We start from the raw sequence: 16076 nt of genomic DNA on the forward strand, positions 1-16076 counted from the left end.
AATCGTGGTGTATATTAACTTGTAAGAAAAGCAGGCTCAGATGTCTGTATTTTTCCACTATCCAAGCTCTTCTATATTTAGGAATGCCATTTCATAATTGTAACAAAGTGAATTATTCCTTTAGTAAGTTCTCCTCAGGAGATGCAAGTTAAAGATGATGGATTTCCTGTCCGAGGCTGTGAAGACATCTTAGTAGTTGGACTAGCAGTATGTTGGGGTGGAAAAGATGCCTACTACATCTCTTTGCAGCAGATACAAGACCAGACTGGTAAGTGAGCAGACAGGCTCTGCTGTTGCTTAACAACACTGCATTTCAGGAAAGTATCTGCAGCAGATACTTTTGGAAGTGTTTTGAGTGTCCCAAACCCAGCTCAGCTTGGTGATTGAGTGACTTAGCCCTTTTATTCAGCAGTCTTAAGTGTTGGAGACCTTTGGATATATTGCTGTGGCTACATCTATGCTCCTCTACAATAAGACCAGGTAATTCACTCAAGCACTGGACTGCTGGACATGCTTATGGCTAAAATGTTATGGCTGCCATGCTGTCTTTGGCATACTTGCTTTTCTCTATCCACCTCTTCCAGTTTTTGCTCTCTAGAACAAATGTGACACCTGAATGCTGAGCATAATGCCATATGTGGGTGTGGTGGTTTGAGCCTTAACTGGGATTTAAGAGCTCAGATGGGGACAAGGCTGAGAATCCCTCCCCTGCTCCCCCTCTTCTTTCCTGATCGAGAGGGGGAAAAAAAAAGGGAATGGCAAATCTACCAAGAAATAATTTGGAGTCAGCTTGGAAGTAGAGTGGTAACAAATTTTCTTTGAACAATAAACAAAAATATATATATATATAAAACAATAACAGGAAGGGTTCACAAGGGTAAGGAGCAAGGATGGATGGGAAAGTACGTATAAAAAACCAGTCCTTTGGAGTCCTTTGAAGAAGTGTGGAAGTAGCAGGGAGGAGGACCAGGCCTGACCATGTGGCAGAGAAGTAGGAAGCCAGCAGCAGTCCTCTCGTCCAGGCAAGGCAGGAGCCAAAAGAGAGCTAATGGCTGCAGTGTCTTCTTTTTTATAGGCTTGCTGGACAGGGAGAGCAAGTGGAACAGACTAACTCAGTTTCCCAGGGGGAAAACCCCCTCCAGAGAGGGCAAAGCTCTCACAAGCCCTCCCTGCCTTGCTTTCAGGATGGGTGTAACCCGTTACAGTGGGCTCATGGCTAGGGTTTGATTCCTGGCTCTCCTTTGTTTAGTAGGACAGGCATAACATGTTCCTTTGGGGACTCATGTCTGGTTTGATAAAATATATAATAGTATGGATTTGTTGTTGTTTGTTTAGACTCCAACTGTAGGTCTTTATGCTTTGGGTGACCATGTTCAAGACTTTTCTCTTGCCATTCTTATCACACAGTGAGGTTGAAAGAGGAATTTTTGCTTGTATGTCCTGTCTTAGAAATCAGTATGAGCTTGGCACCGCCACCTTTGGACAAGAACCTGTCTGTAGCAGAGAGACTGTATCACCTGCAGCTGTACCTTCAGAAGAAGCCCAAGCAGGAGCGCTCACTTGTCATGTATAACTTCATTCAGCACTACAAGACTCTGGTGATGGCTTGTGGCATCTCTTTGGAAGGAAGTTTTGAGGACCCAAAGGTTTGCAGGACTAATATATTTAGCTTGGGTAAAACTTCTGGTTTAAACACACCAATGGGAGGACAGGAATATCTGTTACTTTCCTTCCGTTATTTGGATTTGAATGTGCACTGCTGTCAGGGGCTTTAGTGAAATTTTCTTCCAGTGGCAACGTATTTAGAGGAGAATTCTTTTGCTATGTGTGCTCATAGTGCCCACCAGAAAAACAGAGTAGGTTCAGTTACAGGTTAACACATTTATCTTTTATGCCTGATTGCTTGGGTGGGTAGAAGGAGGTTGAATCTCTCCCCTGCTCAAGTGGACAGTGCTGAACTTCTTATTTTGTTGCTGTAAGAAGCTTGAGACTAAAATGACAGAAGTGCTTTTGTGGTCAAATTCATATCATATCATATAGTATCAGTCAGGGTTGGAAGGGACCACAAGGATCCTCTAGTTCCAACCTGCCTGCCATGGGCAGGGACACCCCACACTAGATCAGCCTGGCCACAGCCTCAACCAGCCTGGCCTTAAACACCTCCAGGGATGGGGCCTCAACCACCTTCCTGGACAACCCATTCCAGGGCTTCACCACTCTCCTGGGGAAGAACTTCCTCCTCCCCTCCAGCCTGAATCTCCCCACCTCCAGCTTCATTCCATTCCCCCTAGTCCTATCACTCCCTGAGGTCCTGAGCAGTCCCTCCCCAGCCTTCCTGTAGCCCCCTTCAGATACTGGAAGGCCACAATTAGGTCACCTGGGAGCCTTCTCTTCTGCAGACTAAACAGCCCCAACTCCTTCAGTCTGTCCTCACAGGAGAGCAGCTCCAGCCCTCTGCTCATCCTCCTGGCCCTTCTCTGGACACCTTCCAGCACCTCCAGATCCCTATTGTAACAGGGGCTCTAGAACTGGAGGCAGTACTCCAGGTGGGGTCTCAGCAGAGCTGAGTAGAGGGGGAGATTTTGAGAGCAGACAACTTGGTAAGCAAAAGATTTACCTGCTGTGTGTAGACCACCTTGCTACCACTATTTTCTCAAAATAAAACAATGTCTGTGTATAATTTCAGCAGGCTCAGGGTAGCATTTGTAACTCAGATGAAATACTAGAAAGAGGTAAAAGCCCCTTCTTGTTAGGGAAGGCTCTAGGTGCATAGAAATTTTAGGTGTTGACTTTTAAAGCTTGCATCACGTGGGCTGAACAGCATCATGGCAGTATCTGAGTCTGTAGGTAAGTAGTCAAGGTATTCAACACAGGGATAAACTTAGTGGTGGTTCAGGCTGGGTGCTCCCCCTGGTGCCAACACACAAGCCACAGCTGCGGTGTCCCAAAGGGTCCAGCCCAGCGGGTGGACAGGGGGAAGCTATATATTTCATCCCATAATGTCCAGCTCCCTTATAAAACCATCAGTGGGGGTCTTGCACTTTCTCTTTCTTCCCTCACTGCTACCTGGTAATGGGATGAGCCATCTCGCAGCCTCTTGGGCCTGGGTAGGCCCAAGGCCGGGGTGGGGCGAAAGAGCCCTGGGGGTTTTGGGTGTACCCTCAGGTGAGGATGGGATACTTTTGGGTATGCTTTGGGATCTCTTTTCACAGTATCACAGTATAACTTAGGTTGGAAAGGACCTCGAGGATCATCAAGTCCAACCTATCAACACAGACCCCATGACTACACCATGGCACCAAGTGCCACATCCAATCTCCCCTTGAACACCTCCAGGGACGATGACTCAACCACCTCCCTGGGCAGCACATTCCAATGACGAATGACTCCCTCGATGAAGAATTTCCTCCTCACCTCGAGTCTAAACCTCCCCTGGCACAGCTTGAGACTGTGTCCTCTTGTTCTGGTGCTGGCTGCCTGGGAGAAGAGACCAACCCCTTCCCGGCTACAACCACCTTTCAGGTAGTTGTAGAGGGCAATAAGGTCTCCCCTGAGCCTCCTCTTCTCCAGGCTAAGCAACCCCAGCTCCCTCAGCCTCTCCTCGTAGGGCTTGTGTTCAAGGCCTCTCCCCAGCCTTGTTGCCCTTCTCTGGACACCTTCAAGTGTCTCAATGTCCTTCTTAAACTGAGGGGCCCAGAACTGGACACAGGACTTAAGGTGTGGCCTAACCAGTGCTGAGTCCAGGGGCAGAATGACCTCCCTGTTCCTGCTGGTCACACTGTTCCTGGTCCAGGCCAGGATGCCATTGACCTTCTTGGCCACCTGGGCACACTGCTGGCTCATATTCAGGTGGCTGTCAATCAGCACCCCCAGGTCCCTCTCTGTTTGGCAGCTCTTCAGCCACTCCGACCCCAGCCTGTAGCTCTGCATGGGATTGCCGTAGCCAAAGTGCAGCACTCGGCACTTGGACTTGTTGAATGCCATCCCATTGGGCTCTGCCCATCTGTCCAGTCGGTCGAGGTCCCTCTGCAGAGCCTTTCCACCCTCTAACTGACTAACATCTGCCCCTAACTTGGTGTCATCTGCAAACTTGCTGATGACTGACTCGACCCCCTCATCCAGATCATCAATGAAGATGTTGAAGAGGACAGGGCCCAGCACTGATCCCTGGGGCACACCACTGGTGACTGGCCGCCAGCTGGCTGTGGCACTGTTCACCGCCACTCTCTGGGCCCAGCCCTCCAGCCAGTTCCTAACCCAGCACGGAGTGTAGTGGTCCAAGCCAGGGGCTGACAGCTTAGCCAGCAGTTTGCTGTGGGGCACGGTGTCAAAGGCCTTGCTGAAGTCCAGGTAGACCACATCCACAGGCCTTTTGTCACTGTGCTTGTGGTTCTCTGTAAAATTTTCACTGCTTTTCCATTTAAACTTTCCACCACTTCTGTAATCCTTTTGTCTTTTCTTTTGCACGTGGTGGGAGGATTGGCCTTTCAACCTACTACACTTAGCTTTTCATAGTTTCCTGTATAAACCGGAGCCATACTCATTTATTTCAGTGATGCAGTGAATATATAGACACAGTCGACCTGTGGTTTTTATCTTCTGCTTGTATGGCAGAGACAATGTTGAAACCTGTGTTTTATCCAATTCTGACACAAGAAACTGAAATGCAACAACTCTAAGTGAAGTTGCTTTGAAGACAGTTGGAGGTATGAGGCTTACAGAGAATAAAATTTGCCTTGCAGAATTCTTGGTGCTAGTGCTGATGTGCAAAAAACAGGAGAGCTCAGCCTGACTAGTATTACAGATCAATAGCAAGTTTTGATTCTGGCAAAGTCAGTTTTCAGATTAAACATGTTTTGATCCTGATCTTCACATTTAATCCTCTTGGTGTTCGGTTTTAATACATAAAGAAACCCCGAGGACGAGACTCTGATATGTGTTTAGTTGAGAAGGGATAAGGTTTTTAAATATATACAGTTAAATTTGTGTGAGAATCAAGCTTTTCAGTGACTTAGGCTCTCTTGTAGGTTCTGACTGAAATCATGTAACATTTCCACAAATTAATTCCAGTCTGCCTGCTAAATCAAATAAAACAATCTGTATCCATTTCTGGGCCCCTCAATTTAAGAAGGATGTTGAGACACTTGAAGGTGTCCAGAGAAGGGCAACAAGGCTGGGGAGAGGCCTTGAGCACAGCCCTGTGAGGAGAGGCTGAGGGAGCTGGGGTTGTTTAGCCTGGAGAAGAGGAGGCTCAGGGGAGACCTTCTTGCTGTCTCCAACTCCCTGAAGGGAGGTTGTAGCCAGGAGGGGGTTGGTCTCTTCTCCCAGGCGAGCAGCACCAGAACAAGAGGACACAGTCTCAAGCTGCACCAGGGGAAATTTAGACTTCAAGGTGAGGAGAAAGTTCTTCCCCAAAAGAGGAATTGGCCATTGGAATATGCTGCCCAGGGAGGTGTTGGAGTCACCATCCCTGGAGGTGTTCAAAAAGGGTTTGGACGTGGCACTTGAAGCCATGGTTTAGTTAGTCATGAGGTGTTGGGTGGCAGGTTGGACTTGATGATCTCTGAGGTCTTTTCCAACCTTATTGACTCTATGTTTCTATGAATCTGCACATAGCTTTGCATTAACCCCCAGTTAAATATTTACACTGTATTATGACTGAAGTGGAAAAAAGGTCTCATGGAGGACTTCCTTTTTGCAGGTGGCATGTTGGCTGCTTGATTCCGGCTCTAAGGAACGTACACTTCACAACATGGTGACTAATTTTCTCCCTGGTGAGCTGCCTCTGCTGGAAGGAGTAGGCACTGGCCAAGGTGTGCAGAGCCTGGGGCTCAGTGCCAGCGAAGATCATACTGGGCGTTACAGAGCAGCGGTAGAGTCTGTGCTTGTCTTCAATGTCATGAACCAACTCCATAATGAATTACAGAAGGAACATCTGACAGGTAAAGAGAACCCCTCTGCTTGAGGGCAAAGATGAAGGGTAAGGGTAGCTGGGCTACCACAGGCTGAAGGATTAGTGGAGAAGAGAGGAAATTTGGAAGTTTTTATCTAAGTATATTCTGTGGCAGCACGTTCATTTGTTAAAAGAAAAGACAGAACTTCAGAACTTCTCCTGGAAGTATGTTTGCTTTGTAGAAAAGAAAAAGAAATATTACATTTTAACTTAAGGTCATTGTGCCCTGTACTCTGCACTGGTTAGGCCACACCTTGAGTCCTGTGTCCAGTTCTGGGCCCCTCAGGTTAGGAAAGATGTTGAGATGCTGGAACATGTCCAGAGAAGGGCAACAAAGCTGGTTAGAGGCACAAGCCCTGTGAGGAGAGGCTGAGGGAGCTGGGGTGGTTTAGCCTGGAGAAGACAATGCTCAGGGGAGACCTCATTGCTCTCTACAACTCCCTGAAGGGAGGTTGTAGCCAGGAGGGAGTTGGTCTCTTCTCCCAGACAACCAGCACCAGAACAAGAGGACACAGTCTCAAGCTGCACCAGGGGAAGTTTAGACTCGAGGTGAAGAGAAAGTTCTTTACTGAGAGAGTCATTCGCCATTGGAATGTGCTGCCCAGGGAGGTGGTGGAGTCACCATCTCTGGAGGTGTTCAAGAGGGGATTGGATGTAGCACTTGGTGCCATGGTCTAGTCATGAGGTCTGTGGTGACAGGTTGGACTTGATGATCTTTGAGGTCTCTTCCCACCTTGGTGATACTGTAATATTTATGATCGTGACAGCGAAACTTTAGAACATCTTTAAAAGATGTGGATGGTGGAATAAACTGTTGTCACATTAGAAAGCTGTACATTAAGCACATTTGTAGTTTATAAAATGCTGATGTATAGAAAGATGTGTGCTTCCTAGGGAAAAAAAAATAGAATAGAATTAAGCAGATTGGAAAAGACCTTTGAGATCATTGAGTCCAACCTATCACCCAACACCGTGTAATCAACTAAACCATCACTAAATCTAATCAACTCATCCAGGCTCTTCTCAAACACCTCCAGTGATGGTGACTCCACCACCTCCCTGGGCAGCACATTCCAATGGCCAATCTCTTTTTCTGGGAAGAATTTCTTCCTAATATCCAGTCTAAACTTCCCCTGGTGCAGCTTGACACTGTGTCCTCTTGTTCTGGTGCTGGTTGCCTGGGAGAAGAGACCAACCTCCACCTGGCTACTACCTCTCTTCAGATAGTTGTAGAGAGCAATAAGGCTTCTTCTAAGCCTCCTCTTCTGTAGGCTAAGCAACCCCAGCCTTTCCTCACAGGCCTGTGCTCCAGACCCCTCCCCTGCTTTGTTGCCCTTCTCTGGACACCTTCCAGCAACTCAACATCTTTCCTAAACTGAGGAGCCCAGAAACTGGACACAGGACTCAAGGTGTGGCCTAACCAGTGCTGAGTACAGGGTATGATAGAATGATAGGATGGTAGAAGTTGTCTTAATACTTTAGTGATTAAAAACTATGTAATACTGCTTATTCTGAACTGCTCCTTACTATGAAATATTCCATAAACAAAAGTATTTAAACTAGATTAATATTAAAAGAATTCTATGTACATTGAGGATTTTAAAAACTCAAGATTCCATGTTTGGGTTTTTTATGACTTTGTTTATGTGCAATTGATCTATTTTCACTGTTAAATAACTTCTGTTGGGATTTCTACTTACTTCAGACATATTTTCTAACGTGGAGATGCCCACCCATTATTGCTTGGCTCTGCTGGAGCTGAATGGCATTGGTTTTAGCACTACAGCATATGAAACTCAAAAACAGGTGATGCAAGCTAAACTCAGTGAGATTGAGACCAAGGCATATCAACTGGCAGGCCACAGCTTCTCCTTGACCAGCCCTGATGACATTGCAGAGGTTTGTGAGGGTTAGGGTGGGAGGGAGAGAACTTTCTTAGAAGTTACCCTCAACAGTCTTTTGCTCAGACTTAAGGAAAAGCCTTCTTGAGCAGACCGTGTGTGAATAAAGACAAAATGAAAACTGAACTCTGCTCAAGGTTGATTTGTCTGTATGCTTGTTTTGAGGTTGTTTCCTGCAAGGTGCTGTGTATTTCCTGCTTGATCATTGTGATTTCTTCTGACTTCAGCAAAAATAAGATAGGTAGAAGTAAAATAAGCATGTTGACAATGAAGGGCAAGTGGCTTCTTGTGCTGGGTTAACACCCATCCTGGAAGCAGGAAGGGGAGGGCTTGTGAGAGCATTGCCCTCCCTGCAGGGGGTTTTCTCCCTGGGAAACTGAATTAGTCTGTTCCACTCCCCCTCCCTGCCCAGCAAGGCTATAAACAGGAGGATACTGCAGCCATTAAGTCTCTTGGCCCCTGCCTTTTGCCTGGATGAGGACTGCTGCTGGTTTCCCTGCTTCTCTGCCATGTGGTCCTCCCTGCTGTACCCCACACCTTTGCAAAGGACTGGTTTTGTATTTCTTATTTCTTTTTTTTCCCATCCATCCTTGTTCCTTACCCTTGTGAACCCTACCTGTGATTGTTATGCACACACACATATATACATATACACACACACACACACATATATATATATATACAAACCTATATAACTGTTGAAGAAAATTCTTTACCTTTCTACTTCCAAGCCAACTCCAAATTATTTCTTGGTGGACTTGCTCCTTTCCTTTCTTTTCCTCTCTATTGGGAAAGAGGAAGGGGTAGTGGGGGAGGGATTCTCAGCCTGGCCCCCATCTGAGCTCTTAAGTTCCAGTTAAGGCTCAAACCACCACACTTCTCGTGGTACATGAGATGATCTGCCAATTAAATGGAATGGCTATTAATGGAATATTTTGTGTCAGAGATGCTTTTTTTTGCAATACCAGTGTCTTGCACTTGAGATCATAGAATTATAGAATGGTCTGGGTTGGAAGAGACCTTAACATCATCTAGTTCCAACTCCTTGGCTATGGGCAGGCATATCACCTGCTAGATCAGGTTGCTCAAGGCTCTCTTCAGCCTGGCGTTGAACACTTACAGGGAGGGGGAATCCACAACTTCCTGGGCAACTTGTTCCAGTGTCTCATCACCCTCACTGTAAAGAATTTCTTCCTAATATCCAGTCTAAATCTACCCACTTCCAGCCTAGATGTGATGTGCTTTCGTGTCATCTAAGAACAGTCCCTGGACCCTATGGAGACATGAAAGAGGAGGAAAGACTGCTTTAAAATATTTGGAACTGCTGTCTGATTTTAAGACCCTGTATAGATACTATTTTTAAAAAAAAACCTCAAGAAACAAATTTCTGTGTAAGTTAGCAAGACTTTTATTGCTGGAGAACTTTGCTTTACATTTAATGTACATTACGGCATCAGAAGAATAGATTCTAATTGCTATACATTCCTCCCCCCTTATTTCTTTTCTATATACTAATTTCTTGCTGAGGAGCTCTGCTTTATATGGAAATAGTCAAAAATCTGTGAGCAACCATCACTAAAAAAAGTCCCACAGAAATAGTCCTCCTTTGTTGCAAATGCAGAAGTTTTGCTCAGTAACAGTAGCCTGAGTTAGAACTCCTCAAAGAATGCTTGTCTCCAATTCCATTCTGCTTCATGAAAGAGAAAGGGGAAAGTTTAGTCTGAAATACTGTTCTCTGAACTAGATAAGCTTGTTTCTCATGTGGAAACTTTGTTAGGAATCATGTGAAGTTTCATGTATGGGTTAGTAGAGCTTTACCCTTCTAATTTTGTGTCACAAAAACTTCGTGTGATGGGTTATGCCCAACCTGAAAGGTGTGTGTGGGAGCTTGTGAGAGCATTGCCCTCCTGGGAGGGGGATTTCCCCTTGGGAAACTGAGTTAGTCTGTTCCACTCCCCCTCCCTGTCCAGCAAGCCTATAAAAAGGAAGACACTGCAGCCATTAGCTCTCTTTTTGGCTCCTGCCTTGCCTGGACGAGAGGACTGCTGCTGGCTTCCTGCTTTTCTGCCACGTGCCCATGCCTGATCCTTTCCCTATCCACCTCTGGTGGACTGGTTTTGTATACATATTTTTTTCCCCCCATCCATCCTTGTTCCTTACCCCTTGTGAACCCTTCCTGTTATTGTTTTATCTATCTATCTGTCTATCTATCTATCTATATCTTGTTTAAAGAAAACTTTTACCTCTCTACTTCCAGACCGACTCCAAATTGTTTCTCGGTGGATTTGCCCCCTTCCCTGTTTTTTCCCTCTCTATTGGGAAAGGGAGGAGGCCATGGGGGAGGGATTTTCAGTCTTGCCCCCATCTGAGCTCTTAAATCCCAGTTAAGGCTGAGACCACCACACTTCTGTTCTATAAAAATGTGAGAGAGAAGAGCTTCTATTCCCTTCTGCCAGCTGTGAAGTGCAAGACAATAGCTGCTAAATAGTGTATAATGCTACATAGAAACATGGAATGAAGAACTGTGTTCTGTCTGTCCACAAATGAGGATATATTTAATTCTCCAGTTCCTGGCCATTTTTTTAGTCAAGCTAATATTCAGGCTCTTCTAGAAAATGTATTTGTGACCACTGCCTTTTCTCTCATGTGCTTTGGTCTGAAGCTTGCTCGCTGCTAACACTCCTATTTTTCAGCAATGTTCTTCCCACTTTCAGTCCTCTTAACATCACATTTTATTACAGTAGCCTGTCAGCAGTAACCTGACTTACTGGATGGAGTTAATTACCTTTTCTCAAAACATACCTCTGGACTCTAACTTGCAGTGTTCAGAAAATGAGATTTTAGATTGCATTTTGTAGTTAATTAAAATGAGAAGGAATGACTTTGATAGCAGAGCTCTTTAATCAGCTTTTTAATTACCTGAAGCATTTGTACCTATCCTTTGGTTGGAACAAGCTGTTTAAGTGCTCAGTTACTTTTTGGTTTCTTCTGGGAGCAGTGTGTAGAAACTGGTTTGAAATGATGGCCTTTTTCAGGTTTTGTTCCTGGAGCTGAAGCTGCCACAAAATGGAGATGTAAAAGTTCAAGGGAGCAAGAAAACTCTGGGTTACACCAGAAGAGCAACTGCCAAAGGAAGCAGGGCTAGGTTGAGCAAGCAGTTCAGTACAACCAAGGTACAGTAAATTCTGCTTCTCATCTGAAAGTGACATTAAAAATAACTCCTTATTTAATCCATCTGCTGCTTGGACACATCAGAGTCTGGAGAAGAGAAGGCTCTGAGGAGACCTTCTTGTGGCCTTCCAGTATGTGAAGGGGGGCTACAGGAAAGCTGGGGAGGGACTTTTTTAGGGTGTCAGGGAGTGATAGGACTGGGGGGAATAGAACAAAACTAGAAATGGGTAGATTCAGATTGGATGTTAGGAAGTTCTTCTCCGTGATGGTGGTGAGACACTGTAGAAGGTTGCCCAGGGAGGTGGTGGAGGCCTCATCTCTGGAGGTTTTTGCAGCCAGGCTGGATGTGGCTCTGAGCAGGCTGGTATGGTGTGAGGTGTCCCTGGCCATGGCAGGGGGGTTGGAACTGGATGATCCTTGAGGTTCCTTCCAACCCTGACAATTCTATGATTCTATGACTCAGGTACACTGACTTAAATGAAAGTACATTTTAACTGCCTTTTGCTCCTCCAGTTACCAGTGGAATTTCACACTACATTCTGCCTTCTTTGTTGGCAGAGTTAACTCTAACGCCTGGGTGTAGTCTGGACATGAATAGCAGGCTATAGAAGGACTATAAACAGCAGGCTTCAATAAGAATATATTAGGCAGAATTCGATTTCCCAAACCATGTTTAAGACCAAAATAGCACAATAATTTTGTAAAGCAAATAGTTGAAGAATTTTTCACTGTCATCTTGAGAGGTACTGAAATACCAGGGTGATTAAATACTACATTTTCCCCTGCCTGGTGGTGCCATATCTGTATTTTGTCCTTCAGAGAATTTGTCTTCCAAATGGCTGCTCTGATGTCTTATCAAATTTAGTATACCAAAAGCTTGTATTTCTGTGAAGCCTACTGACATGCTTGCCAGTTGATAAATGCTGTGGAGCTGCATTAATACCAACTGCTTCAGGCTAATGATGGCTCTTGCCAGATAAGTGATATTAACATGTTCCCTGCTTTCAGGACTCATTAATCTGTGTTGTTTTCTTAGTTTTCCCCTTGTTCAATTTACTCAGACAAGTATTGATTTCTGAAACTCAAGTGGGTAGTGAAGGAGTGAGTGTGGTAGTGGGGGCAGATCAGAGAGCAAGAAGCAAAATGAGGATTTCCTCTTTTTATATGGAGGAATGAGGCTGCAGCTGCCTGCTGCATACAAAAGCAGTTTGTTGTTTTGGGAAATGTTTGCATGCCAGTCTTCTGAAATTCTTGTTAGTCCCTTCATGTATCTGATTTAATTTGAAAGCATTTGGTTGATACAGTGATCAGCAACTCTTTCAAGGAGCATGGTTAAGGGGTTCATTTTATGTGTTCCTAGTGTGCAGACAGAATAGAATAGAATAGACCAGACCAGGTTGGAAGAGATCTTCAAGATCATCGCGTCCAACCTATCATCCAACACCACCTAATCAACTAAACCATGGCACCAAGCACCCTATCAAGTCTCCTTCTAAACACCTCCAGTGGTGGTGACTCCACCACCTCCCTGGGCAGCCCATTCCAATGGGCAATCACTCTCTCTGTGTAAAACTTCCTCCTAACCTCCAGCCTAAACCTCCCCTGGCACAGCCTGAGACTGTGTCCTCTTGTTCTGGTACTGGCTGCCTGGGAGAAGAGACCAATCTCTGCCTGTCTACAACCTCCCTTCAGGTAGTTGTAGAGAGCAATAAGGTCTCCCCTGAGTCTCCTCTTCTCCAGGCTAAGCAACCCCAGCTCCCTCAGCCTCTCCTCATAGGGCTTGTGTTCCAAGTCCCTCATCAACTTTGTCGCCCTCCTCTGGACACCTTCCAGCAAGTCAACCTCCTTCCTAAACTGAAGAGTCCAGAACTGGACACAGGACTCAAGGTGTGGCCTAACCAGCGCAGTGTACAAGGGCAGAATGACCTCCCTGTTCCTGCTGGCCATACCATTCCTGATGCAGGCCAGGATGCCATTGGCCCTCCTGGCTGCCTGGGCAGAGAGAGGAGAGAGCAGGGAGAAAAATATGCAAGAAGATGGAGAAGGAGCATTAATGTTGGGCAGAAGGAGACAATGTAGGGGACAATGTAGGGCAAGTGATGCTTCATTTGATCACTTCAGGTGATATACTGGTTGATACAGACTAAGAGCTGTAATGAGGATGCACAAGTCCAAAGAGAAGTGATTGTCCTCTTGTGGGTAACAGCTGCAGCTGTCTCCTGGTGCTTTGACTGCCCAAGTGTAGATGGTGTATGTGGAGGGGTTATCCATTTTATTTGAGGGCAGTGACACTGGAAGCTCACTTTGGGCAACGGAGTCAGTTTTTCCTGCAGGGCTGCAAAACCTTTATTTATAAAGCTTTGAAGGCTGTTGATTATAGTTGTGACCTTTTCTCCCCACAAGGATGTTTTGGAGAAATTAAAGAAACTTCACCCTTTGCCTGGGCTGATACTGGAATGGAGGAGAATCAACAATGCCATTACCAAAATGGTATTTCCACTACAGAGGGAGAAGCGATTGAATTCTGCACTGGGAATGGAAAGGATATATCCAGTATCACAGACTCACACAGCTACAGGTAAAGACATGTGTGTAATATCCTCACTTCTTGCCTTTTTTACAGTAAAGCCTATGCTCTGCTTCAACTAGAATCATTGAATCAATAAGGTTGGAAAAGACCTCAGAGATCATCAAGTCCAACCTGTCACCCAACACTTCATGACTAAACCATGGCACCGAGTGCCATATGCAGTCCCCTCCAGGGACTGGTGACTCCACCACTTCCCTGGGCAGCTCCTCACCTCCAGCCTAAACTTCCCCTGGTGCAGCCTTAGACTGTGTCCTCTTGTCCTTGCATGACCATCACTAAACTACAATTTTTTTGCATATCAAAGTCAACTACATATATATTTACATATACACACACACACATATATGCATCCTCTCTGCAACCTACCAGTAAGTCATACAATTCAACAGCAAGATCAAGTCACACTGCAAAGCTGCCAGAATCATAGAATCAATAAGGTTGGAAAAGACCTACTGCCTGTTTCACAGGTGTCTGCCCTGAAAGCCTAGAGGTGTTAAAATCACTTTTGTGTTTATCAAGCAATATAACTAATTTCTTGCATGTATTGACATGTAAATTTCTGACCCTGGAGCAGAGTCTGGATTTAGGAGTTTCTTCGTAGTGATTGTCATGGGCTGAGCTGGGTCTGCTGATGATATTCAATACCATGCTGCTGTCATGCCAGCTTCAAACTGAAAGTGCTGGCTGGAGCGAAGTATCACGGGGCTTGAAGTTCAAATTGTGACATAAGAGGCTTCCTGTTCCAGTGGCTTTTGGGGTGTTGGTCTTTTCTGCTGTGCTGGCTGCTGCATGCTTGGGTGGGGGGAATTGTTTTATCATGGCTTTTGAGTCCTGTGTCCAGTTCTGGGCCCCTCAGTTTAAGAAGGACATTGAGACCCTTGAACGTGTCCAGAGAAGGGCAGTGAGGCTGGGGAGAGGCCTTGAGCACAGCCCTGTGAGGAGAGGCTGAGGGAGCTGGGGTTGCTTAGCCTGGAGAAGAGGAGGCTCAGGGGGGACCTTATTGCTGTCTACATTACCTGAAGGGGGATTGTAGCCAGGAGGGAGTCCGTCTCTTCTCTCAGGCAACCAGCACCAGAAGAAGAGGACACAGTCTCAAGCTGCACCAGGGGAGGTTTAGACTGGAGGTGAGGAGAAAGTTCTTCACTGAGAGAGTCGTTGAGCCATTGGAATGTGGTGCCCAGGGAGGTGGTGGAGTCCCCATCCCTGGAGGTGTTCAAGAGGGGATTGGACGTGGCACTTGGTGCCATGGTCTGGTCATGAGGTCTTGGGTGATAGGTTGGACTTGATGATCTTGGAGGTCTCTTCCAACCTTGGTGATACTGTGCTGCTTCTGCTTTTTACTAAGGTATCTGTACAACATATTGTCACATTAAACTCCTGGTCTCAACCCAGAGGTTTTTCTGTGTTACTTTCCCTCCCATCTGTGTGTGTGTGGCTTCCATTGCAAAGCAGACTGAAAGCAGGACACTGTTCTTCCTGATCTGGGGTGGGGCGAGGGAGGCTTCTTTGTTAGAGGGGACAGTAGTACAGAAATGTTGCAGGGAAATCATCTCAAGCTCATTAAACCCTAATTATTTTCCTTCCTTCAGGTTTCTCAGTGATTGTGTCCTGTCCTGCCCTTCTGCCCTTTGTCTTTTGGAGATGCAGATGCATGTTTGGTTGTGTCAAACTGGAAAGACTCCTTTTGGACTTTCATTGAGTTCTGTCTTGTCATCCTTCTCAGGTCGAATAGCCTTCACAGAGCCAAATATCCAAAATGTGCCAAGAGATTTTGAGATTGAAATGCCAGCTGTGGTTGAGGAAAGCCCGCCCTCCCGAGCCCCTGGAATTGGTAAATCTTGTGCTGTCTCTGGAGGCAGGTAGGAGAACCTTGGCAAAGCTGCTGCCTGCTCTTCTGATCTTAATGTGATCAAGTTGTGGTATTTATCTTTTCTGATTTGACCTGTGGCTGCTGTCCTGTTAGTGTGAGATGTTATTCAGTGTTTCTTTTACAGTTTGTGGGAAATAAATACCTAAAGATGGATGACGAGTGAAAGACCTAATAATACTAATGGCATGTGGCTCCCTTTGCTTGTTGGAGTTCTTTAGGAAGCCCTGCAGTGAGACTAGCATTTGAATCATAGAATCAGTAACATTGGAAAAGACCTCAAAGATCATCAAGTCCAACCTATCACCCAACACCTCATGACTAACTAAACGATTGCTTTCTACAACTCCCTGAAGGGAGTTTGTAGCCAGGAGGGGGTTGGTCTGTTCTGTCAGGTAACCAGCACCAGACCAAGAGGACACAGTCTCAAGCTGCACCAGGGGAGGTTTAGGCTTGAGGTAAGGAGAAAGTTCTTCCCAGAAAGAGTAATTTGCCATTGGAATGTGCTGTCCAGGGAGGTGGTGGAGTCACCATGACTGGAAGTGTTTTAAGAAGAGACTGGATGAGGCACTTGGTGCCATGGTTTAGTTGATT

At 45.8% G+C, this 16076-nt stretch overlaps 1 protein-coding gene across 1 annotated transcript in view; it reads left to right on the forward strand.

Annotated features, from left to right (window-relative positions):
- Positions 1-16076, forward strand: part of POLQ (DNA polymerase theta) — an 87453-nt gene that overhangs the window by 51666 nt on the left and 19711 nt on the right. The window contains exons 17-23 of the mRNA XM_068165981.1: positions 125-268; positions 1450-1646; positions 5702-5942; positions 7659-7852; positions 10890-11027; positions 13429-13603; positions 15339-15474. Coding sequence (XP_068022082.1) covers positions 125-268; positions 1450-1646; positions 5702-5942; positions 7659-7852; positions 10890-11027; positions 13429-13603; positions 15339-15474 — 1225 coding nt within the window. The remainder of the gene's footprint in view (positions 1-124; positions 269-1449; positions 1647-5701; positions 5943-7658; positions 7853-10889; positions 11028-13428; positions 13604-15338; positions 15475-16076) is intronic.

The sequence above is a fragment of the Melanerpes formicivorus genome, unplaced genomic scaffold (genome assembly GCF_026170545.1).
Source record: "Melanerpes formicivorus ecotype bairdi unplaced genomic scaffold, bMelFor1.0.p_v2 SCAF_95, whole genome shotgun sequence".
Classification (NCBI taxonomy): Eukaryota; Metazoa; Chordata; class Aves; order Piciformes; family Picidae; genus Melanerpes; species Melanerpes formicivorus.